At 36.7% G+C, this 25,284-nt stretch overlaps 2 protein-coding genes across 5 annotated transcripts; one reads left to right on the top strand and one right to left on the bottom strand.

Annotated features, from left to right (window-relative positions):
* Positions 1-80: 80 nt before the first annotated feature.
* Ufsp2 (UFM1 specific peptidase 2) lies at positions 81-25,284 on the top strand. 3 transcript variants are annotated; one of them, XM_047548977.1, is made up of 12 exons: positions 81-158; positions 3,932-4,010; positions 5,044-5,227; positions 5,311-5,377; positions 7,465-7,622; positions 7,996-8,188; positions 9,452-9,598; positions 12,853-13,017; positions 13,238-13,362; positions 15,401-15,477; positions 16,550-16,674; positions 19,429-25,284. In XM_047548977.1, exons 1-12 carry the CDS (start codon positions 156-158, stop codon positions 19,513-19,515), a joined length of 1,410 nt encoding a protein of 469 aa, XP_047404933.1. In that variant the 5' UTR covers positions 81-155; the 3' UTR covers positions 19,516-25,284. The 3 variants fall into 3 exon arrangements, with proteins under 3 accessions (XP_047404933.1, XP_047404934.1, XP_047404935.1); XM_047548978.1 differs by lacking the exon at positions 19,429-25,284 and adding an exon at positions 17,525-18,365; XM_047548979.1 differs by lacking the exon at positions 81-158 and adding an exon at positions 4,458-4,612 and having other exon boundaries at positions 3,955-4,010.
* Ankrd37 (ankyrin repeat domain 37) lies at positions 19,625-22,641 on the bottom strand. 2 transcript variants are annotated; one of them, XM_047548984.1, is made up of 5 exons: positions 22,124-22,559; positions 21,737-21,889; positions 20,878-20,969; positions 20,063-20,266; positions 19,625-19,824 (listed from the first exon to the last, which is right to left on the bottom strand). In XM_047548984.1, coding segments are annotated over exons 1-5 (477 nt in total). In that variant the 5' UTR covers positions 22,151-22,559; the 3' UTR covers positions 19,625-19,823. The 2 variants fall into 2 exon arrangements, with proteins under 2 accessions (XP_047404940.1, XP_047404939.1); XM_047548983.1 differs by lacking the exon at positions 19,625-19,824 and having other exon boundaries at positions 19,920-20,266; positions 22,124-22,641.

Here is a 25,284-nt window from a genome sequence, read left to right as displayed (position 1 = left end):
GTAATGTGGTACGCTCTGTGACGTATTGCTGCCCGGCATGCTGGGAATTGTAGTCCCCCCGCCCAAGCCCTGCCCTTTGACCGACGATGACGCCACTTCCGGCCCCTGATCCTGTAGGCTGATTTCGACGTCCCGGTCGCTGCCACGTCGCGAACATGGTAAGTCCTAGTGCTCCTCACCAACTACCGCGTTTCCCCTCGGACTCGGGCCGCAGCGGTGAATATGGGTCCGAGCCTCTGAAAGGAGACGAGTTCGCAGCTGCGAACTCCGTGGTCTGGTCAGTGCTCCCCTCGGCCTCTCTCCCTGCTGCGGCCAGAGGGAATGTGTCCACCAACACCTTGCACCCACGGCTCAGGGGCGATGGGATACTCGCTTCCTGCCCCTCCTTGTGAATGTTCTTTTGAGAAGGAGGTATTTTTCGTCGTGTTTGAAGGCTAATGAAGAAAGAGGGTTTGAGCTAAGAAAGAGGAATAACTATTCAAATAAATACTTTGTTCCCTTGGCTTCGGTGAGGTTGCACTCTCCTGGTTTCCCTCCTGTCTCATACCTCAGCCAGGTCCTTCAATTCCTGTCCTAGATGTTGGTCTTCTTCAGGGACGCTTTACATTCTGTGCCTTCTTCCAATTTTGTATCTCCCTCTTAGTCCTTTCTTCTGAGCTCCAGATTCATAAATCTGCTAACTGTGCCTCCACTTGGATTGCTCATCTGTATTTCAAACCCTGCAGGTTCAAAATTGACTCATCATTTCCACTTCCCTCACTCCGCATCTGCTCTTCCTCCAGGAATTCCATCTCTGCACACGACACCACAATCCACCCCTGTTGTGCCAGCCAAGAACTTGGATATCACCCTTAACACCTTCCTTTTCTCAAAGGAACGGCCAGTCAGTAATCAAGTCTTATAGATTCTACTTCTAAATGCCTATCCATTGTCACTCTCTCCACTCTTCCCGTCCTTGTCCTTGCCACTGGTAGTTCTATCCATCTAGGTTAGTCTCATAAGTGGTCTTTTAAGCATTCCTTCACAAGTCCATGCCCCTGTTTAGAATAGGCTCTTCTACCTCCAACTCCAGCCTTCCCTCTAGAAACTTAATACTACTACTCTTACTTACTTAACCTTCACATCTCAGCTTGAATATTGTTTCTTCAGAGAGGATCTTGATTCAGAAGTCTAGGGAGACTGGTGTTTTCACATAAGGAATCTTCATGACAACCCTTGGAAGTTGTATCTTTTTCCAGTTTTACAGAAGACAAATAGACTCAAGCAATTACACTATGCAAAATCATACAGTGGGTAGCAGAATTAAAATCTGTTCTTGCCTGTCTTTTTAACTTTTACCTTCGGTTTTTTAAAATAGTTTTTATTCAGATACCCACATACTGTTTTGTATGGTAGTATTGCTCCTTATTTAACCAACTTCTTACAACTACCTTAATGGTTTATTTTTTATTTTCACTATGTAAACAGAAGTAGGATAAATGCACAACATTAAAACTGAATGTGCCCTGAACTTTCTTGATTATTTTCTTAGAATAAATTCCCAGAAGTAGAATTGGGACAAAGGGTGGGGTCTTTCAACAGGTTACAATTTTTAGAATAAATAAAAGCCGTTACTCTTAAAGAAATATGGCAAGATGTTTGTAAAATGAGAAGACATGGTAATGGTACCTCCTTTATGTTCTGAGGGTCAACGTTAATTTATGTCCAGTTATTTAGCATAGTAGATGTTAGTACCTATTTAATTCCAAATAGGATTCATACTGTGCAGTATGGTTTTTCAGCCTGGTTAAGACATATTTTGAGAATGTGACAAAATCTTTGAAACCTCTCTTCAAAAGAAAGCTCTCCTTCCCACTCCCTTGGCAGGTGTCCATCGATCTCTCTTTTTTTTATGTCTCTCACACACAATGATAAAGTTTGTTTGTCATATATCATCATTGGCTACCTGAAACTCAGCATTTGGGCCCAAGTTAAGAACTGCTTATCATTTCCATTTAGCAAGTGCTTTCTCCCTCTGCAAGTTACAAGTTGCTAGTGTTGTCCTATGCCATTTAAATTCTATTTAAAATTATTTTTATAGCAATATGATATTCATAATTACTTAACCAATCTTCTGTTGATGGTAATTAGGTTAACATACCCTAATCTTTGTATGTTCTGCAGATTTCCTTTTTTTATTGTTTGTTTTATTTAGTTATACATGACAGCAGAATGCATTTTGATTCATTGTACACAAATGCAGTACAACTTTTCATTTCTGTGGTTGTATACGATGTAGAGTCACACCAATCATATAATCATACATGTACTTAAGGTAATGATGTTTGTCCTATTCCACCATCTTTTGTTCCCCCTACTCCCTCCCCTCCTCTCATTTCCATTTACACAATCCAACATTCCTTCATTCTTCTCTTACCCCATCCCCCATTATGTATCAGTATCCACTTATCAGAGAAAACATTCGGCCTTTGGTTTTTTGGGATTAGCTTATTTCACTTAGCATGATATTCTCCAACTCCATCCATTTACCTGTAAATGCCATAATTTTATTTTTCTCTATGACTGAGTAATATTCCATTGTGTCTATATACCAGTTTCTTTATCCATTCATCTATTGAAGGGCATCTAGGTTGGTTCCACAATCTAGCTATTATGAACTGAGCTGCTATAACGATTGATGTGGCTGTGTCACTGTAGTATGCTGATTTTAAGTCCTTTGGGTATAAACCGAGGAGTGGAATAGCTGAGTCACATGGTGGGTCCATTCCAATTTTTCTGAGGAATCTCCATACTGCTTTCCAGACTGGTTGCTCCAATCTGCAGATTTTCTTAGAGTAAATTTCTTAATTGCAGAATCACTAGGGCAAATATGGGAATATAAAAGACTTTGATTCTTATTACCACCTTCTAAGAAGAGTTTCCAGTTTATACCGCCACCATCAATGATTTATTAGTTCCCTCTCATTGTTTTGTTCTCCAGGTATCATCATATTATGTTCAGTGCTCTTATCATGTTCTTAAACTGGTTCTTTACCATTTATGTTTTCATGTCATTGTTAAATCCATCAAGACTATAATTTAGAAATATTGTCTTAAAGTCATGGTTCTCAACCTTTTTTTGCACATTAGAACCACTAGCATGGGGGCAGAGGAAGCTTTTAAATATCCTTTTGTCTGGGCCTAACTTAGACCATTGATCAGAATCTCTAGGGGTGCAACCCAGGTATCAAAATTTTAAGCTCCCCAGGTGATTTCAGTATGGAACAAAGGTATGAAAGCCCTTGATTTAAAATTTAGGGATGTTATGGTTTGGATATGAGGTATCCCCCAAAAAGCTTGTTAGGCAAGACAGAAATGTTCAGAGGTGAAATGAGTAGATTAATGAGAGTTATAACTTAATGGGTGGATTAATCTACTTGGTGGTTTAATAATTTGAATGGAATCCTGGGTCATCACTGTGGCCTGGTGGGACTTGACTGGAGGAAGTAGATCACTGGGGGCGTGCCCTTGGAGATGATGGTTTGTCCCTGGCACCTGAGTACACAGGGCTCTCTCTCTCTCCTTCCTGGCTGCCATGAGCTGAGCAGCTTTCCTCTGCAAAACCCTTCTCCTGTGGTATTTTGCCTCATCTCAGACCAAGAGCATTGGAGTCTACAAAACAACCATAGACTGAACATCCAAAAACCCTGAGCCCAAATTAAATTTTTTTCCTCCTCTAAGTTGTTCTTTTCAGGTATTTTGGTCATGGCTATGAAAAACTGACAAACACAAGGGATTGAGATCTATTTTTCTCCATAAAACAAGGAACTAATTCAAGAAATAATCTGAAGAGTCAGGCTTAATTTATGCCTTACTCTAAACTCTAGTAGATTCTAATTTATTTGAGGATGGATTCGTTTTGCTTTATAAGGGAGTTTTTGTTTTATTCTAGGTAATTTCAGAAACTGTGGATATACTCTTCAGAATAAGAGGAGGCCTCGATCTGGCTTTTCAGCTACCAACTGCTAATGGTAGGTCTTGAAAAAAATTCTACCTTTTTATCATAAAATTAATGATGAAATATATTGAGATTCCATTTTGTAGATGAAAATGAGTGAAAGATAGGATAAACGAACTAACTAAGGTTATATATTTAGTAAGTGAATTAAATGGTATTTAAACTTATACACTGTAATAGCACCCTTACCAGTCTATTGGTACCTCTGTGCTAATTGAAAAGAAAAAATGTCCACTCCCTTAGGGAACTTTTTTGCCTTTGCAGAAAATTGTTATAATAAATATAAATATCCTCATTGAACATAATGTAAATAATACATTCAGAATTGTACATTTCAGACTTACAACTGTACTTAACCCCATATCTCCAGACCCTATTTTTTAAAATACTGTTATGTTATAATGGTACAAGAAAGTCCACAGGAGAAAAATCAACAGGGTTTATATAAAACAAATTCTAGGATGTCTTCCTGCTTCTGATTTGGACTGCTGCCATAAACAAAGATAAAGAATTCCAGAGGAGGAAATGCAATGAGTTGCGTTGGAGATTTTTAGATGCCAGTGGGTCATTAAGTGCAGATTCCCCACAGACATTTGGTTGAGTCTGAAACTTAGGGTAAGTGGTCAGAGTTGGAGCTAAAGAATGTGATGTCCATAAATGAAATCACTCATGAAAAGCATAATCAATTGTGTTACAGCCAGACAAAGGTTCAAAAGATAAGAAATGAAAAGTGTAAAGGAAATGAGAACTAACTGCTACTAGGGATGGGATTTCTGAAAATTTTCTAGAATTAAATAGTGATGATTGTAAAACCTTGTGAATATATTAAAAGCCACCTATTTTATACTTTAAAAGAATGAATCTTATGGTCTGTAAATTTTATTTCAATTTAAAAAAAATAGAAAGGCAAAAATATTTGTTACAATTATTGGAAATGGGTATTTGAGAGTCAGTTTTACTATGCTCTACTTTCCTTTGTATTTGAAAGCATTCAAGTTGAAAAATTTAAGATTTTTTCTTACCTTCTACATATTCTTTTAATTTAGAAATTTTTATCAAGAAGGCACTAAAACGTGTATTGAGTGACCTGTCAAAAAAGCTTTCTTCAAATGCACTTGTATTCAGAATTTGCCACAGTTCAGTGTATATATGGCCTAATAGTGACATAAACACCATTCCAGGAGAACTGACTGATAGCTCTGCTTGTAAGAGCATAATGCGCTTTATTCAGTGAGTATATTTAAAGATTTCTAGAAATGTTTTCAAAACATCATTTCATATGTTTAAGTGGATTTGTGTATCAAAAATTTTAGATCTGAGCAAGAAGAAGATACAAAACGAAAATTCTTGAGGAAAAAAGACAAGAAGTTATCAGACATGGTAAGCAAATCACCTCTCTTCTTTATTAATAAAAATATTAAATCTTTGATTTAAAGCTAAGATCTTAGCGGGAGTGTAATCTAACGTTCTCATTTTTATGGGACAGAATATTGAGTTTCAAAAAGGTTATGTGTCTGTTTCACATATCTAAACTTTATCTCATTATAATACATATCTTGGCATATTTTTTAATGCTTTATTTGTTCCCACAAAAATAAAACAGACTTGAATACTTTTACTTGTTCCTTAAAAGTAAATAAAAGTAGATAAAAATACCCATTCTTACACATGACAGAGTGACACATTATGCTGTGTAAGATATCAAATGTTAAAGGATTTCTTTTTTTTCACACTGTTCTTGGTTCTGATTTTTGAACCACTATTACTGATTACCTGCCATATCACAAATTTTTGCATTGTTAGAGATGAAAAATGGAAACACTTCTTCCAGATAGGAAGTTGTACAAAGTTAGTGTGACTATTTGTTTTTTTAGGCTGGTACATGGACAGTGGGTGAATATGAGATTAGAGAGACCTAATGAAACCATTAGTTATGAAAATAAAGAATTAAAAGATATTTAGAGATACAATGGATTGTACTTAGAAACGGATTGTATATGGCATAACCAGTTTCTTACTTGAGAAAAGATGGAAAGTGAAGGAGACAAGTCATTTGTGGTGTATTTGACAGAGGTAAGACATACAAACTGTTAAATTTATAATTGTGGAGTGCACAAAAAATTGGAGGTGGAGATTAATTTGAAAATTACCAGTAGTTAAAACTTGGCATTTTGAACACAGTAATACAAGTCAGTTATTTTGTAATATATTCCCTGATTTGAATTTGTTTTATGCTTTCTTGTGATTAGATTCCTATATTATGGTCAGGACTATCACAGAAGAAATGTTATGTTCTCTTAGTACATCATACTAAAGAGGCAGATGTTATCAGTTTGTTCCAGTTCTTGGTGATATTAACTTTAATCACTTACTTAAGATGGTATCCACTAGTTTTCTCCATGGTAAAGGTGCTGTGTTTTCCATTATGATTAGTATCCCATGAGACAATACTTCTTATCCAGCACTTAACCTCCATTGACAAATTTACCAGAATCCACTGTCAATCTGTTGGTTACAACCTGGTGATTTTTCTATCATTTCCTTCTACATCTGTTAGATGGCAGGTATGCTGTAAGGAAAGCCCATCCTCCCTTCCTCCCTCCCTCCCTCTCTCCCTCTTTCTTTCTTTCTTTCTTTCTTTCTTTCTTTCTTATCTGCATGGAAGCATAGATTCTTATTTTATGCAATGGATTATAATCTGGTACTATCACTATAGTTATTTTGACATTCACATTTTCCAAGAATTGACCAAAAGGAGCTTCCTCAAGCTGCCTCTATTGTCCTTTTACAAGATGTTTCAGGTGCAACAGGTACTTTCCCTGTTCCAGCTCAGGAATCAGTCATTCTTCACGGAGTATTCATATACTTGCAGACACACACACATGCATATTTATCAGTGTAAATAATATTGACTCCTCCAATACCACTTCAATTCCACCAAGTTCTTAACTTCTCCCAGTGAGAAGACTGATGGCCAGTATCTTCAGGTTTTTGCTAAATTTGTTCAATACACAGAAAATAGTTTAGAATTGTTCTGTACCACTGTAAAAATCAAACCTAGTAAATAGAGCTGAACATTTGTTTCTGGGTCTATATGTATTTAAACCAGGAGTACATAGTCATATTTTTTAAAAGTTCCTTTGGTGTGTAGTTATCTTATGGTGTTTGTTTGAATTTTTTTTTTCATTTAAAATCCATACAAAAGTGGAAAGAATAGTATAACGAACCCCAGTGAATCTATACATAGTAATAACATTATATCATCACACGACCAGTCTGATTTCATCTTTACTTCCTATTCACTCTCCTTCTTTGCCCAGATTATTTTGAAGCAAAAAGAAATTTCTTAAAATTTGTACTTTTAAACAGTTTATGGCAACTTCATGTATTGTGCTTAAAAAAAATCCTTTTACTTATATTTGGGGCTTATTGTTCCACAAGTTAACCATTGCTGTTTATCTATATAGCATCAAATAGTAAATATAGATCTTATGCTGGAAATGTCAACCTCTCTGGCTGCCGTGACTCCCATCATTGAAAGGGAAAGTGGAGGACATCACTATGTTAATATGACCTTGCCAGTCGATGCAGTTCTGTCTGTTTCTCCAGAAGAAACATGGGGAAAGTAAGTATTTTATACTCTTACTGCCATATTTAAATGAAGATCCTGCCCCAAAGTAATCAGAGCCCATTTTTAAATATTAGATAGGTATGTTCGAGTGGTTGTTGTTTTTACTCTGATGTACTCCTTGTTTATTATCAACCTAAGAGTCAACTACTGATTGTTTATTTGGAGAAAGTAGGTTAGCATGCTAAAAACTAGAGGGTTTCTCTTTATCTGCACAGAGCGAATATACAGTTTCTTCTACTTGGCATAATTTAGACTTCTTCTAACAAACCTGATACAATCAAGTTTTTTATTGTGTTAAAGATATATTAGCTCTGTACCTTCCTTGATTTCTATTCCTTGTTAATTCACTTGTGTATTTCCCCCCCAGAGTTCGTAAACTTCTTGTGAATGCAATTCATAATCAGCTAACTGATATGGAAAAATGCATTTTGAGATATATGAAAGAAACATCTATTGTGGTTCCTGAACCACTGCACTTTTTATTACCAGGGGAAAAAGGTCTTGTAACAATTTCATATCCATCAGGAATTCCAGATGGTCATCTGCAGGCCTATAGAAAGGTAAAACCACTTCATTTATTCTTTTTTTTTTTTAATTGTTTTTCTATTTAGTTATACATGACAGCTGAATGCATTTTGATTTGTTGTACACAAATGGAACACAACTTTTCATTTCTCTGGTTGTATATCACGTAGAGTCACACCATTCATGTAACCATATGTGTATATAGGGTAATGGTGTTTGTCTCTTTCCACCATATTTACTTCCCCCTAGTCATTTATTCTTGAAAAACACATAATGACCGTTGTTTATTTTATATTTACTTATATACTTCCAGTAAAATAAAATTATTTTGTGATTTACCTTCAAAATATGGAAATAAACTATTAGTTTTCTATATTATTTAATTTGTTTTCATGGAACTTCTTTTTTTAAGTATTACTAATGAAAAAGATATTGTGCTGGTTTTAATTTCAAATGCTTGATTTGGTTCATCCATTCTATGGATTTTTTATAATTTTTCCATAATGAAATGCAGAAATGAAAAGATGCTGCATGCCCAGAGTAGCTGATGATTGTTAACAAATTACTTTTCCCTTCTGTTACTTCCAAATTTGCCGGGGGGGGGGGGGGGGGGGGGGGGGGGGATATATATATATATATGTGATTACAGTTAAGGAAGGAAAGTTATAATTTATGCAAATTCTGATTATGATCTATGGTAATACTCTACTTTCGGCAGGGTTTTTAGGTTTTATTAGAGGAATTTGGGAGAAAATATCACTAGCACTTAAAGAAATGAGACTTATTGGTAAAAATTACTGTTTTTTAAGTGCTTCTTTTTGATATGTGGCTTTGCCTGGCACCCATCAAATTGTACCATGGGGCCATCTTTCTCATCTCTTTCCCTAAGAAGTAGTGTGATATTCTAACACTGTGTACCTCTCTGTAAGTGCAAGGTGAATCGATTTGCAGAGGCAACAGCCATCCAAGCTGGTCTTTTCAAACCATAGAGTATGCAGAAGTTATGTCAGACTTTTAAAAGTAACCATTATATGTTTTTATGCAATTGGGAAAATATCACATTTTAAATATATACATATATTTTTATTATCATGCCATTTTGTTTTGGTTTAATACCAGCAACTTCTACTCTGTAATTTATTCACTACCCTTTATATTTGTAAAGTGCTCTTAACATGATTTTTCAAAATACTTCGATATAGTTTTATCTTTTTAAATATAATGTATGTTTTATATCGTCTTTATTTATTGCCTAAGAATTTAAATCTTTTTTCTTTGTTGATTCTGATTTCATTTAGGAGTTACATGATCTCTTCAACCTGCCACATGACAGACCTTATTTCAAAAGGTCTAATGCTTATCACTTTCCAGATGAGCCATACAGAGATGGTTACATTAGAAATCCACATACTTATCTTAATCCACCTAACATAGAAGCTGGTATGGTGAGTTTAACTAATTGTTTATAAGAGTCATTTGATCATTTATCTCATTTGTTTTTTTGTTGGTATCCAATAGAAGTTTTAAGGGTTGATTCATAATGTATGTAATCCCTAAAAATTAATCTGTCACCTATTTCTTTGAATGTTGTTTAAGGTAGCAGTAATTAACAATGATATAAAAGAGTAAATAATTAGTGATGATCTAAGAGTAAAGATATATACCGCAGTTTTCTTACTCAAATTCCATTCCTTGATTTCTTTAAAGGTTCATCCCATTTTTTTCTGTCTGAAACTGCAGAATCATTCTAATTAAGGGCATGTCTACTCAAACCACATTATAGGATAATTCTAACAACTTTCTGGACTTATTTTCTGTGGATCATCTACTTGGTAGATTCTCACGAAAGGTACCTTACATAAAAGGGGTGGGGAAAGGAGTTAAAGATACATGTAAGCCAGTAAGAGATAGGAGTAGGATCACTAGTACAGCTGGTCCTCTTAGAAACAAAGGAACCCTGATACTGGCAGCTGTCTCTGTGTCTTTCAAGTCCTACATGCTCTCCTTCATGGCTATTCCATTACTTTCTATGTATATCCTTTTGATTCTGACTGACCTGTCTTTTTCAATTTCATACCTTTTGTATCCTCATTGTTTCAGTTTGTGTATGACTTTTTCCTATCCTTCCTTTTAGCTGCTCAGTGTGTGCTTCATTTCAGTTCATTCCGTGCTCCTTACTGGTTCGCTGTGCACTTCTCAATTCAGATTCCCAAAAACAAGAAAATCTGATTGGCTGTCTTTTCGTGACAATTATTCAGCACCTTCTGAGTGTCCAGGGGGGCTTTTGTAAGAAAATCTTAAGAATTAAAATTGCATATATGATACAATACCTACCCTAGAGGCATTAGGGGCCTACTTTTAGTCTTGCCCATCTGAATGCACTTGAGGCAGCAGCTCCATCTGACAGAACTGTGGACAGATCAGCTGGGGAAGAAAGAAGTAGGGTTAGAAAGAACTCTGACTGGGCACTCACTGTTACATATACATAAAAGAGTCTTCAGAGAGTATTTCAGGGATATTAAATGACTTCACTTATTGTAAGCAGATGGGAGGAAATCTTGAGACCTATTCCTTGTTAAAACTCTTGCTCTATCACAGTTATAGAATCATAGACTAGGAGGTATAAAACTTAGAGTTTTATACTGTTTTATATTGTTTATACTTTTCATTAGATACAAAAAGCAGAACTCGTGTTGGTTTTCTAGTAGATTGTTACATAAATGTTTTGACTTACGTTCAGAATTCCTCCAGGGTGAGTATTGTATCATATATTCACTTCTAATTCTTAAAAGAGAACCTGGACACTCAAAGTATTAAGTGAATGCTGATATATTTGTGACAATGATATTCCTTATCTGTATTGCAAAGGAGCTAGACGCATTGATAATAATTTTTAAATATATATGTAATATTTTATATGTGCAAACATATACGTAAAATGTACATAGCAAGGAATTGAGTACTGATGAGCCCCTACCTTACTTAAGCACTAGAACATTACTGCCTGACAGAGTACCCCTTCCTCATCCACTCCCTACCTCCACAACATAGTCCCAAGAAGAATTCTTACACAGTTGGCCCTCCCTATCCATGGTTGTGCATCTGTGGACACAGTCAACACCTGATCAGAAATATTTAGGAGAAAAAAATTGTGTCTATACTTAACAGACTTTTCTTTCTTATCATTATTTCACAAGCAATACAGTATAAAAACTATTTACACAGCATTTACATTGCATTAGATATTATAAATAATCTACAAATGATTTAAATTATATGGAAGGATTTGCATATGTTATATAAAAATACTATTCCATTTTATATAAAGGACTTAAGCATCCAAGGATCTTGTATCTGTAGGGGTCCTGGAGCAGACTTCCACATATACCAGAGGACCACTATACTTTTCTGTATTCATCATTCACTTCCTTTTGTTTTTTAATAACTTTGTCATACGTGCATATTACCACAGCAACGTGTGATGGCTTTTAAACTTCATAAAAATCACATTATTCACTAGGCATGGTGGCTCATACTGGCAATCCTGGCTACTCAGGAGGCTGGGGCAATAGGAGCACAAGTTCAAGGCCAGTCTTGGCAATTTAGCAAAGACCTTGTCTCAAAATAAAAAGGACACAGTAGTAAAGTACTTGCATAGCGTTTCCAATGTCCTGGGTTCCATCCCCAGTATTGGGGGAAAAAAAGAAAATCATGGTATTCTGTATGTAGGCTTCTACATCTTTTTTCATTCAGCATTATATAGCTAAAATTTAATTTTCTTCTACTGTTTTTTTCTGTTTTGTTTTTTGTATCAGTGATATATTGGCTCATTGAGTGAGTTGAGGAATGTTCCCTCTTTTAATTTTCTAAAGGAGTTTGTATAAAATTGACATGGTCTTATAATTTAAGAAGTTAAGGAAACAATAAATCAAATAAAGTAAAAACCAAGTATTAATAAAACAGGCCACAAAAGTTAGAAGGGGGTTAACAAAGCCAAAACTTTAAACAAAAACAGCAACAGAAGAGAAAGCATAAAGATGATAGCACTGAGGTTCTGCATTTCTTCGGGCTCCCTGGAGACCCTGTTACTACTGTGGAATAACCAATGTGGAACAGGGAACTCCTAGACCCCAGCAAGCTTTTACAGGTTTCCTGGAGATGGGCCTTTGGGGAGAAGTCCACCTGCATTCTGAGACAGGTAACCTGTGAGCCTTATGAGGGCGAGGACTGGGTCCATTGGGCTTGTCACTGTATACCAGGTGGTGGGCTCGGAGGTGCTCAGGCAGTTGGAACAAGCCCATGAAGTTGCTAGGTGGGAAACTACAGCAGCTGATACCTGGAGGGAGTGGTTGGACCCACTAGCCAAAGGCTTACTGAGCAGCTGGCCAACTTCTGTCTGGCAGCTTTCTGATTTTTCTAGAAAAACCAGGTAATCTGGCTTTTTATAGGAAACCTCCAACTTTGTGTCTTTGGTCTCCCATTAAAGTTTTTTCTCCACTGTTGAGCACTTTGGCCTTTAATAAAAAGCCAAGAGGTTAGAGGGTATAATGTTAAGCCATAGATCTGTGAAGGCATTTTAACAAGGTTCTAAAGCAATAGTTTGCCTTTCAGAACAGTAAACATGACTCAGGCATGTGTATAGAATATGTACTTTTCTGTCTTAAGTTAATATTTTACTATATTTCTTCTTTTTATATAGATTTATGTGGTCCAGGGCATATATGGTTATCATCATTATATGCAGGATCGAATAGATGACAATGGCTGGGGCTGTGCCTACCGATCACTGCAGACTATCTGCTCTTGGTTCAGACATCAGGGATACACAGAGAGATCCATTCCAACACACAGGGAAATTCAGCAGGTATGGAACACCTCATTTTAAACTATAATCAAGTATGTATTTCATTAAACATTAATAATTTAATATGCCATTAATAATTTTTATTGCCCTGTGGTATAGACATATTTTTATTTTAAAGAAAAAGAAATATTCCATACTGGTAATCAGAGAAAATGCACTAAACATAATTTTTAATAGTTGTCATGTATATGGATTTTTTTGTATTTTTAAATACATAAAGGCTCTAGTTGATGCCGGTGACAAACCAGCAACATTTGTCGGATCACGGCAATGGATTGGATCTATTGAGGTACAGCTGGTACTAAACCAATTGATTGGTATAACTTCAAAAATACTGTTTGTCAGGTAAGGACACTTTACAAAATTAGGTAAATCATTTCAAAGTGATAGTTTGTCATTTTTATTAAAATAAACAATGTTAGATTTTTTTTTATTTTCATTCTTTTCTCTTCTTCATTATCTCATTACTTAATAAGTTTCATTTTTGAACTCTAAATTTTTTTTTCCTTAGAAGACATTTGAGTTTATAAACTGTGGTATATACTTTCATTGTCTAAGCCTAATTTTAGCCTATACAAAGAAAACTTACAAATACTTTAACTTTGAAGTTGCATATACAAAGTCTAGTTTGGGGTTTTTTGTTTATTTTTTGATTTTTGATTTTTGGTACCAGGGATTAAACTCAGGGATGCATAACCACTGAGCTACATCTCCAGTTCTTTCTTATTTTTCATTTTGAGACAGCATCTTGCTAAGTTGCCTAGGGCCTCTCTAAGTTGCAGAGGCTGGCTTTGAACTTGTGATCTTCCTGCCTCAGCATCCCAAGCCACTGGGATTATAGGCATGCAACACCACACCTGGCAAAAGTCTAGTATTTGAATGCTTGATTCTTAAAAAGTCTTGAAAGGACAAAATCAAATGTTGATCTGTGACTGACATTTTTGTTTGTCTCCTGTAGTTTTTCTTCCTAAGATGTTAATAAACCAGTAATGTTTCCAAATAATATAATTCTAGGAAATTCTAATATTAAGATGAAAAAATATAAATTGTTATATCACTTTCTCTGACCATAACTAGCTTACTCCTTATTGTATGAGCTTTTGTGTTTAAATGTATTTTCTACTGATAATTCTAGTTACAGTATCCTTATTATCAAGTGCTTTAGTATGTCTGATTTCAATTGGAATTTGGAGTAGTTATGGAAATCAATGCTAAATAATGACAGATTAAGAAACAGAATTTTTTTAAGTGTGTTTTGGTACATTAAAACATTATTTACACATTCCCTATTAAGCCAAAAAGGTTTAGCATCACCTGGCACCTCAAAAAAAAAAAAAAAAAAAAAAAAAAAAACCATACTCACAGCACCTGATTTATAATGGGTCAACTTAGGATTTTTTACTTTACAGTGGCACAAACAATATTCATTCAGTAGAAATCTTACTTTGAAATCTTTGATCTTTTCCTGGGTAGCAATATACAGTTTAATACTGTGATGGTGCTGGGCAGCAGCACCAAGTCCAGTTCCCAGGTAGCCATTTGTTCACAAGGAGAAACACCATGTACTGTGTTGCTAAACTGAGATGTTTGGTATGTTAGGTATCTTAAATGCATTTTCACCTGATAGTGTTTTCCACTTGATGAGTTTTGGGGATGGAATCCTGTTGTGAGTCAAGGAGCATCTGTACCTTACTTTACCTGTCCATCTTTCTTTCCTCTTCTCAAAAGTAGAAATTTAATAGTACATGGAAGTATCCCTAAAGCATAATTATATTGCACTTGACAAGCATTTTGCAATTTCATACCAACTTCACAAACACACATTTTATTCCTAGAACCTCCTCTGTCATGTCAATAGGTAGGTATTATTGTTCCCTATTTCAAGATGAGAAATACACACACAGAAATACCACAGCTGGGGATGTAGTTCAGAGGCAGAGCACTTGCCTAGCATGCTCAAGGCCCTGGGTTTGATTCCCTGCACCACCAAAAATACATAAATAAAAAACTCCCATTTTTCTAATAATTAAATCTATTTAAGAGTTCCCTGGCATCAAGATGAACAGTTTGAATCTCATGTTAAAAATCTAGAACCTTCTTTATGCAGTTCCAGAAGCAGAAAATCAGGTCTTCCTTCTTTTCTAGCATAATTAGTAGCCTTAAATTTTTAGTTTCTGTTGCTTTAAATTGCTTTCTTTTCACCTTTGGGAAAAACAAAATGCTTTCTGTTTTCTACCACTGAATTTTTACTTTTTTGTTTGTCTGCTTGTTTTAATAACAAACTAAAAAGAAAACAAAAGGTTGAAAACATTGGCTCACTAAACTCATTATTTGACCTTAGTGTTCAAAGTACTTCATCTAATGGAAAATGGTTTCTTTCTAGCCAAGGTTCAGAAATGGCTTCACAAGGACGGGAACTGGCTAATCATTTCCAGACTGAAGGCACTCCAGTAATGATCGGTAAGGTATTTTGGACATCTTGGGCTCTTTTGATAGAGTGGAGAATATGTCACACTAATTAGTAATATCAAAATGTTGCATAAAATTAGTTATTTTAAACATTTTAAAATTAGATTTTATACCATAATATTGATTCTCTGGATATTTTTAAAATTTCTAAGGTTGTTGACAGGTTATTAAAAAGATTATAATAACCAGCTTTTCTTAAAAGCTAAGAAATGATAACTGTATTTAAACATTTAGAAAACTAAGAAAAGTATTAAAAAGAGAATCTAGGTGCAGTGACACAACCTGTAATCCCAGCAGCTTGGGATACTGAAGCAGGAGGATTGCAAGTTCAAGGCCAGCCTCAGCAACTTAGTGAGTCCTTGAGCAACTCAGTAAAATCTGTCTCAAAATAAAAAATAAAAAGTACTAGGGATGTAGCTTACTGATATAGCACCCCTGGGTTCAATCCCCAATACCAAAAAAAACGAGGTTGTCCCTTGACCAGACTTCATAAGTCATGGCTTTCTCACTAACTTGGTTGATTGTGTGACACTGTGTAGATTACTTAACCTCTCTGGGCTTTATTTGTTGAATAAGAATATTGGATTAACTGATCAAAATCACATGATTCTCTGAAGAGTAAGACTTGTCCTATAATGACACAAGGCAAACTAAGAGTAGTATGAAAGAAACAGAGGTAGGCAGATATCAGCAGGATATCAGAAAGAGTGGATGGGAAATATCACTGGAGATATCAGAGCAAATATAGCAGAGGCTCTACAGCAGCACCTGTTCTCTTGGGAGGAATTTGGAGTCTCTGGCCCTTTCTTATCCAGTTTAGGTAATTCAAAGGATGTGGCAGTGGAATATAAGCTTTATGTGATTATGGATACAGTTGCATCTTTCATGTGTTACAGATACAATTTTATCTTTTCTGAGTATATTTGACATCATGGTCTTTACAATTAGGGTAATCAATTTTAATACTACTTAGGTCAGTTAGTAGGCAAAATAATCTCTTTACTTTGAAATAGAATGGTAGTTGAGATTGGTTTATGCCTCTGGTGTGTCATGTCTTCTCTAGGAGGAGGAGTATTGGCCCACACGATACTAGGAGTTGCATGGAATGAGACGACAGGGCAGATAAAATTTCTGATTCTAGATCCACATTATACAGGTGCTGAAGATCTGCAAGTTATTCTGGAAAAGGTAAGTATCTGTTTAACACAAATTTAGCAACAAAGCCAAAAACCCAGAAATGAAGGATAGCAAACTAGATGTCAGCAGAAGGATGACGAACTGAGGGCAGCGAGGAGGCATTCTAAGGCCGTAATGAGTAACTGTGTCTCTATTCAGGAGTATAAGAGGGACAAAGTCAGTTGGAAAAGACAAAATTTAGGTTAACTTTATAAAAACTTTCTCAGTTATTATATGTAATAATGGAACACAAAGCTCATAAATATATTCCTTTAGAGGTTGTATAGCTATATATAAACAAATATATTAAGGTTTACTGATGATGACTTAAAATATGAAGGTAGAATATATATAAACTTCTATAATTTTAGAATTAACTAAAAAAAAGCCAAGCAAAGTGCTGGACATTATGGAAGTTTGACTACTTTTAGTTTATTTACATTACAATATCAGCTAAAGGAAGTCTTTATTTAAATTGCTTTATAGGGAACTAAATCTCCCATATGAAAATTCAGTACTAAATCTTCAGGAGACAAGTATTATAAGACATAATTAACCTGAATTTTAAATAACGTTTATATTCTTTGCCAAATATATTAAAATTACAAAGAACACTTATGACCTTTTAAATCATCAACTAATGAATGTATCCTACTATTTTATTACTCAGTCATTCCTCTTCATTTTTGTCATGTTTTCCTTAGGTCAGTATCATTAGGGTCAAAGAAAGTTTCTCTGAATTTAAAGTTGGAGTTTAATTAGGTCACTTTTTGTAAAGAATGGTATGGTTTAACATTGAAATTCATTGGTGAGGTGTTTTCAGAAATTATAGAAAAATATAATTACAATCACCTTTCTAAAGTCCTAAGGATAAAGAGTCATCGACCCTGAAAGAAAGGCATGGACTGCTCCAAGAACTACAGGAGGTGGATGTGCTCAGAGCAAGCTGTTGAAGCGTGACTGGAGGGACAGGCAGAAGCTACAGTCAGGCAAGGCCCACAGGACTAGTTTTATCTCAGAAGCAAGAGAAGCCTTATTTTCATCAGGGGAGTGAAATAGATAATATTTCTTCTTTCCAACTGGCTTGAAGGGCTTTGCACTAGATGGAATTATCTACATAGGATTTTCTGAAGCAAGTAGAGGAAGTTGGTTGTCCCTGATTGCTTTTCCTGTGAATTGCAGTCGTCTCCTCTATGAGTTACATTTCTATAGACCTTTGCAGTAGCAGGAACCCCTTGATCCATTAGTGCTTATAAGAAACTCTGAGGCCAAGTGCAGCCATCAGTAGAATTTTGACTGTCACTTGTTGCAAGCAGTCTGAGGGAAATTCTGCCTCTCCTATTCCTCTTTACCCTCCTGTGGAGCTTTCCTATTTACACTCCCAGGCCAGGCATCTCAGAGAGGATGGGCCTCCATATACTTGCCTTTTGCACCTTCATTACCCACTTCTCCTTTAAAATAAAAATTGATCTGGTTGCCAGGAGAAAACCTAAATGTGTGAAAGTATCAAAAAAGGTTAAAACAAAAAGAGTATGAGCCTTTTCATATTTGTCCGTTAAGAAAACAGATTTTAGGACATTGAATTTAAAGTTTTGATGAAAAAAGCCAATAAATAGATTCTTAATATGTAGAAACATGTCTAAAACATGGTAATCCTGACTTTATGGTGGTTGCCTAGGGAGAGGATTTTTTTTTTTTTTTTTTTTATCTTACTTGGATTTTTATAATGTATATTTTTGCAATCAAAACAAAAAAACAAAGCCTGGCACGGGGTACATGCCTGTAATCCCAGTGGCTCAGGAGGATCGTGAGTTCAAAGCCAACCTCAGCAACTTAGCAAGGCACTAAGCAACTCAGTGAGACCCTGTCTCTAAATAAGATACAAAAAAGTGCTGGGGATCTGGGGATGTGGCTCAGTGGTTAAGTGCCCCTGGTTCAATCCCCAGACCAAAAAAAAAAAAAAGGAAACTGAAAAACACAAAAATTAAAAGAACATTTCCAGTCAGCCCTCCCTCCTCCACACTAAAAAAATGGAGCTAAGGCACTATTTTCTATAGCCCCTCTAAATTTTAGCCAGAATACCCTGTGCCTTCAGACTTACAGGAATAAGCCCACTACTTGTCTCTCCGTAGTATCTGAAGAGCCCTCAGCTAGCCTCTTCCCAAGTATTTCTCCAAGCATTTCGTTCTGAAACAACACAGACCAGCTTTTTTTCTTTAAGAAAATAAATTAGTGGCCCTAGAAGAAATTTGATAAACTTTCATATTATCATGTGATTTTGTATGAAAGTAATTTTGTTTGCTGGAGAAAAGGATTAATACTGATATGAAGAATGGCAAGTGGAATTGGTTATAGCCTGAGGAAAATAACACAGAATGCAGCTCATGGAGCAAGATCCAGTTTCTCACCACCCTATTTCATCCTTTCTAGGATGCCACCCAATAAGCTATACTTATTATTGACTGCCAGATATATAAAACTGTACATCTTAGAACCAATGAAGTGTGGTATCTGAACTAACAATTACTCTTAGGAAGTTTTTCTTTTTTGGTGATTTCTGTGATAAAATACTCTGGAATCAAAAGTTTAAAAATCTATGTTGAAAGAACCCAGGTAAGTTACTTTTCTACACTTAGGAAACCCTTGAACTATATAGGTAGTGGAGTCTTATTCCCAGGTCCTGCTGACAGAGCTTTGTGCTGCAATTCCCACCAAGTGGTCTTAGAATTTAGTAAAATGTTTTCCTTTCCCTTCTCCCAAATCCAGGGCTGGTGTGGATGGAAGGGCCCAGACTTTTGGAACAAGGAAGCTTACTATAACCTATGTCTTCCTCAGCGACCAAATATTATTTAAATTATCTTGGACTCAAAGACTGTAGTAAAGTGAGTGGTATTATAAACTTTTTAATTAAAAAATTTAATTTCAGAGGAAATCATGAATATAACTACTGCACAGTTTATTCTTTAGACATTCCTTTAATAACATAAAAGGACAACATGTACAACCAAAATATTATAGGCATGTAAATACATGTATTCTTAAATGATCTCTTCACTTGGAAGAAAGTTTTCCTCCTTCTCAGGAGTTTAGCCAAAAGCCATCACTTGTAGATCTGCATGGAATGAATTCCTTCTTCAGACCTCTTCATAACCAACATGACATCTGTTTTCAAAAAATACGTTAACATTAAAAACATTTTTTAAAAAATGTTTTCTCCCCCAAATTTCCACCATGCCAAATAAATGTTAGACTCTAGTAGTAGTAACTGTAACCACTATTAAAATATGAATGAAGAAACAATATTAGAAATAAGAATAATAATACTTAAGTGAAACAATAAATTCTATGCTAGAAAGAGATTCTTGAGCGAGAAAGGAAGAATCAGCTATAAGTCACTTACCAGCACCTCCTTTTCCCATTTGTATTTTCTGTGCTTCCAAAACTACGTTTCTGTCTGACCACTGGAACACAGTGATCCCCATCAGATTGTTCACTTGATTTTATTATCTGCATACATTTAATTGTTGTAAGAAACTTGGCACATTCTGGGAATCCACATGACCAAGCAAGATCTTCAGCTGTTTGCCCATTCTTATTACATAAACTGAAATTAGACAAAAATTGAATTAAATAAAAATTGATAATTGTTTAGTCTTTTTATATCTTTCTAACAAAGGCATTTGGGGGCTTATACCAAGGTTCGTTGCAAAATAGAAGCAGTATTAGACTGGAGGTGTGTAGCTGAGTGGAGGCCCTATATTCAATCCCTAGCTGGCATGTGCAGGCGCATGTGCTTGCACGTGCACACACACAAAAGAGGTAAAGGACACTGAGGGATGCTTGTTTTTGTTCGCTGTTGTATCCTTAGTGGCTAGCAGATTCAGCCCAGAGTGGACATTCCATTGTATTTGTATTTCAGTATTGTATTTCATTGTTGAATGAATGCAAGAGTATTTGGTGCCTAATACAAAAATACCCAAATGTAGTCAATGAGGAAAAGTGTAATACTGCAGTGCTATAAAGAACAGAATTGCATCTATTAGTACTTAGGATCTATTTTTTATTTACTCCAATTTAAATAACATTACCATTTAAATAACATTACCAATTAGTCAAGCATTATTTTCAAAAGCACATGTACTTAAGCTTGAGGAGTCTGGTTACTTCAGTCCAAGAAAACAAAATTTGAAGCCAGTGATTTTATTTTATACTTACTCAATTTGGGCATCACCAGCTACAAGGAGGCTAAGGCATTCCAGGCTTCCAACTTTTGCTGCCTTGTGGAGTGGAGCCTCTCCCAAAACATCCTTTAGGATAAGACAGCACATTTTAGAGTCCCCAAAACACTTTCCATATACGCTATTAAGTGAAGTCTAATATTAACTATTTGTGGAAGTCAGTCAGAATTTCATTACCTGGACTGAATTCTTAAATTTAAAAACTTTTCCCTTACCATGCTATTTAGTACAAAGTTCTCATTAATAAAAAAATGTATGTAGCCACATCCACACACTAAAATTTAAATAAATACAAAGAAAATAAGTTCTACAGAAGTCAAAAAAGTTCACAATTTAAGATCTGTAGGAAACTATAATGGTTGTGAGCATGCCTCCTGAATATTATTTAAATTGCTATATGGAAGCTTTTAGAAATGTAGCAATTCTTTTGAAATAAACCACAAACCTATGTTATCCAATGTAATAGCTAATAGACACTGATGGCTATGAAATGTAATGCTAGATTGAACTGAGTTTGCTGTAAGAGTAAAATACACCCGGATTGTGAAAAAGAAAATGTAAAACGGTTCGTCAATTGTTTTATATTTATTACACAGTGAAATTATACTTCAGATAAATCATGTTAAATGACAAAAATTAACCTCGTTTCATTCTACTTTAATATAGATACTAGGAAGTTTTATATATGTATCTTGCATGATATTTCTGCTATAGCCATGCTACAGATACGTCTATAACAATTGAAACAACTGAATGTTCTGGCAATTAGGAAATGTTTGCGGATTTGGGGTGGAGGGGAGGGCTGTATACACAGCAACAATCAGTTACCTAGTTACCTGTTGGTTGAGATCAGCACCTGTCTGCAGCTGCCAGAGAAGAAAACAAGCAAAGCCGCCACCTGCAGCTAAGTGGACAGGCGACTGCTCACAAGGATCTGGGGGTGCGTTGACAGAAGCCCCCGCCTCCAGCAGATACTTCAGGCTGTCTACCTGTGGGAAAAGAACAGATTCAATACCTCTCTTCCCTTCGTTCAGTCCTGAGACCTCCAGGAGTGGCAATCTTCCCCACAGCAAAAAAAAAAAAAAAAAAAAAAAACCTTCTAACTCCGACAAAACTTGATTTAGCAGCGCTCAGTAATAAGTTCCTGTCAGTCTCGCTAGCGCTCCAGAGAAGACATATCTGGTTAACTATAGCCTGCAGGGACTAAAGGGTCCAAGTCTCACCTCCGGATTGCAATCGAGCAACAGCATCTCCAACCTAAAGCAGAGAACTAGAGTCTCTAGGAGTGCAGAGCGGTGGGACACTTGCTGCAGCCTGGCAGGTGAGTGCAATGGGCCGCCCAGGTGCCAGAGAATTTAGAGACTGCCAGGGCTAGAGGGCGGGTCCCTTGCTGCCGCGCCCCAGCAGCCTAATCCCCAGCTGCCGGAACTTTACCAGCCCTGCTGCTGCATCTGCACGTACACAAACATTGACACGTGCGACCCGGAACCCGACAAAACAGGCTGAGGAGGGTGAAGTGGCAGTAAGTGGGGGTCTGCTAGCCGATTGGCCGTGCCGGGCCGCACTGGATCCGCCCGCTTCGGGGCGGAGCCCTGGGCCTCCCCAGAGAGTCCCAATACACGCGCGCCGAGAAGGAAGAGGGTGGGGAGAATTTCAACGCCCGTTGCGTTCTGCGGCGGCCATGAGACTTGCACAGATTGACACGTAGGCTGCCACCGTGCCAAACCTTAATCCCTCTGGAGAAGCGGCAGTCGTGGGTGAAAGTTTTGGTGTCTGCGTGCACGCACGTAACCAGGAAAAGAGGGAACTATAAGAAGCACTCCGCCTACGCCGCCCTGGAAGCCGTTACGTGCGGTGTTGGCGCGGCGCCCGTCTCCCCACCCCACCCCCAGCTCCGGAGGAAGGAGAGTTCCCTCTGCCCGGGGTCAATCAGCCTCGTCCCGGCACGCCCGGGCCATTTGGGAAGGAAAAGCCAAGACTAGGGCCATTGGAGGGCAGCCTAACGTGAATCCAAGGGCTAGCTTTAACCGCAGGAACTGCCATTTTCCAAAATTAAATGAATCGTCAGGCGAGGCCCCGGGGGTTTAACGTGAGACCGTGCCCACAGTGGGACTTCTGTGACGTGACCCCTGGTGCAGAGCTGAAGTCGCTACTGGACTCCTCGCCTGTTAAAATCAGCGTCCAAGCACCTCAGAAAGGGGCTTCTGAGGGCCGCACGAAGGAGGAAACGTGATTGCCTTCACCCTGGTGATCCGGACAGTTCTAGGAGACCTGGGTCATTGGACAGCCAAGACAGGGGTCTCTCATTGCTGGCAGGGCTTACTGTAACCCTGGGGTTGAAATGGCTGTCTTGGGGCTCTTTATACTCTTTAGCTCGAGTCATTCCCCTTTGTAAAACTTTAGAAACCAAGGAACTTCAAATTTAGCCACTGACATCCTGTCTCTTTCTTGACTGTCTTGCCATTAAGTCAGAAAGATTTCAGACATGTGGCTCAGAGTAGCAGGCATAAGTTTATTAAAGGGTTAGGAAAAGGGAAAAAGAACACTGAAAAGGGAGAGAGTGGATGCTCTCAGGAGGGGACCGTGTGCTTCTGCACTGGAGTTCAGCGGGGAATTCCTTAGAAGTTTTCAGAGAGCTCCACCCAGGTCCAGCTCTTGACTGACAACTAGATGACATCAGCCTTTGAAGTCTCCACTGCCCTGACAGCTCTAGGTTACTTTGGCCCATGCCGACCTGTTCTATTTGATTCTAATTCTTACAGATTTAATGGTTAGGAGGAATTATCTATCTCCTTGAGTTTCAGGATCTGGTCTGTGAAAAGGGATCACAAAAGTCTCCCCCTTCTCAGTAACTTGGAATCCTCTTATCGACATTATTTTGGATCTGTATTTCTCTTGCAGATAACAGGTAGTTTGCCAAGGAATATGACATAATCTTGTCCTCTTAAGCCAGGCAGGGCTGCGGGAAAATTGCTTCTTGGAAAATAAAGAATGTGGGAGTCAGTGGTAGCCCATTTTATAGAATTATTCCCTTAACCTCATGTTCTGGCCATTTGAATCTGTCTGCCCCCATCAGCCATATATTTCTTCCCTCTCAAATCTTCAGGGATTCACTTCTATCTAGAAGGACTGAAAAATAGATGTGTTTGTAATGTTTTTAGGGGATTATCTCACTGTCTTGGAAAGAGTGATTTTTCAGTTGTAATTTTTGTTAAAGTATATTATTTGTAATAGGAGCCATAAAATAATTTGCAATAAATTGATGTTATTAAACTTGTGCAGTAAGCCAGAGAGTAGTTTTAAACATTTTAATTCATATGAATCTTTGAACTTAAATTGGTATGTATATTTAACTAAATATATGTATATATGTTTGGTACTGGAAATTGAACTCAGGGACACTTGATCACTGAGCTACATCCCCAACCCTATTTTGTATTTCATTTAGAGACACTAAGTTGCTTAGCGCCTCGCTTTTGCTGAGGCTGGCTTTGAACTCTTGATCCTCCTGCCTCAACCTGGGATTACAGGCGTGCACCACCACACCTGGCCTATATGTATACTTTTGATATTTAATTATCCATGGTACCTTTTAAATAGCACTGCAGAAATACTGTCAGAGATGTGGCAAACACGTACCCATATTGCCAATTTCCTTTTTCTCCTGTTTGTTAATTAGATAAATATTCTAAAAGAACATGTAATTAAGCTTCAGGTTTGCACATATGTTCATTTTTAGAAATTCCTATTAGAAAGTTGTCATCACAGAAGTTCTTGAGAGTTCTAAACATGTATCATGCCATTAACTTACATAATGGAATATATATGTGGTGAAAGTGCCTACACATTGTATCCTTTTTTAAAAAAAGATTATGTTCAGCATGCATTAAATCTGGTAATTATTTTAAAATTCCTTTTATATGTGTCAGTTTTTCAGGGAAAGGGAATTTTGTACTTGTTGCATCTTTTTTTTCCTTTTCTCACTGAATACTTATCTATTTACAGAAAAAAATTGGTAAGGCTTTGAGAGATTCAATAAACTTGTCTAAAGTCTTGGCAATAAATTAAGGGATAGAGCTGTAATTTGTGCTCAGTTTGACTTTAGAGCCCACATTCTTATCACTCCTATACAACTTAGAGAATTGATCATCTTTGGCAAATTGTTACTAAATTTGACTTTAAAGCAGAAGATATCTTCTAGAAAATTATTATAATTGATTGAAAATGTTTTCATTTAATAATGGCTGTTAATGTAGCTTCGTCCCTGGAATTTTATCTCCCACAGTGCTTAGCCTAATGCCTACAATTCAAGAAATTCCTTTTGAGTAAATGAATGAATATGTGTCCATTGGTGAAAATTATAAAATATAAGTGGAACAATAAA

This window comes from Sciurus carolinensis, chromosome 4 (genome assembly GCF_902686445.1).
Source record: "Sciurus carolinensis chromosome 4, mSciCar1.2, whole genome shotgun sequence".
NCBI classification, from domain to species: Eukaryota; Metazoa; Chordata; class Mammalia; order Rodentia; family Sciuridae; genus Sciurus; species Sciurus carolinensis.
The sequence above is the reverse complement of the archived record's forward strand: the minus strand, read 5'-3'. Positions and strand labels throughout refer to the sequence as shown.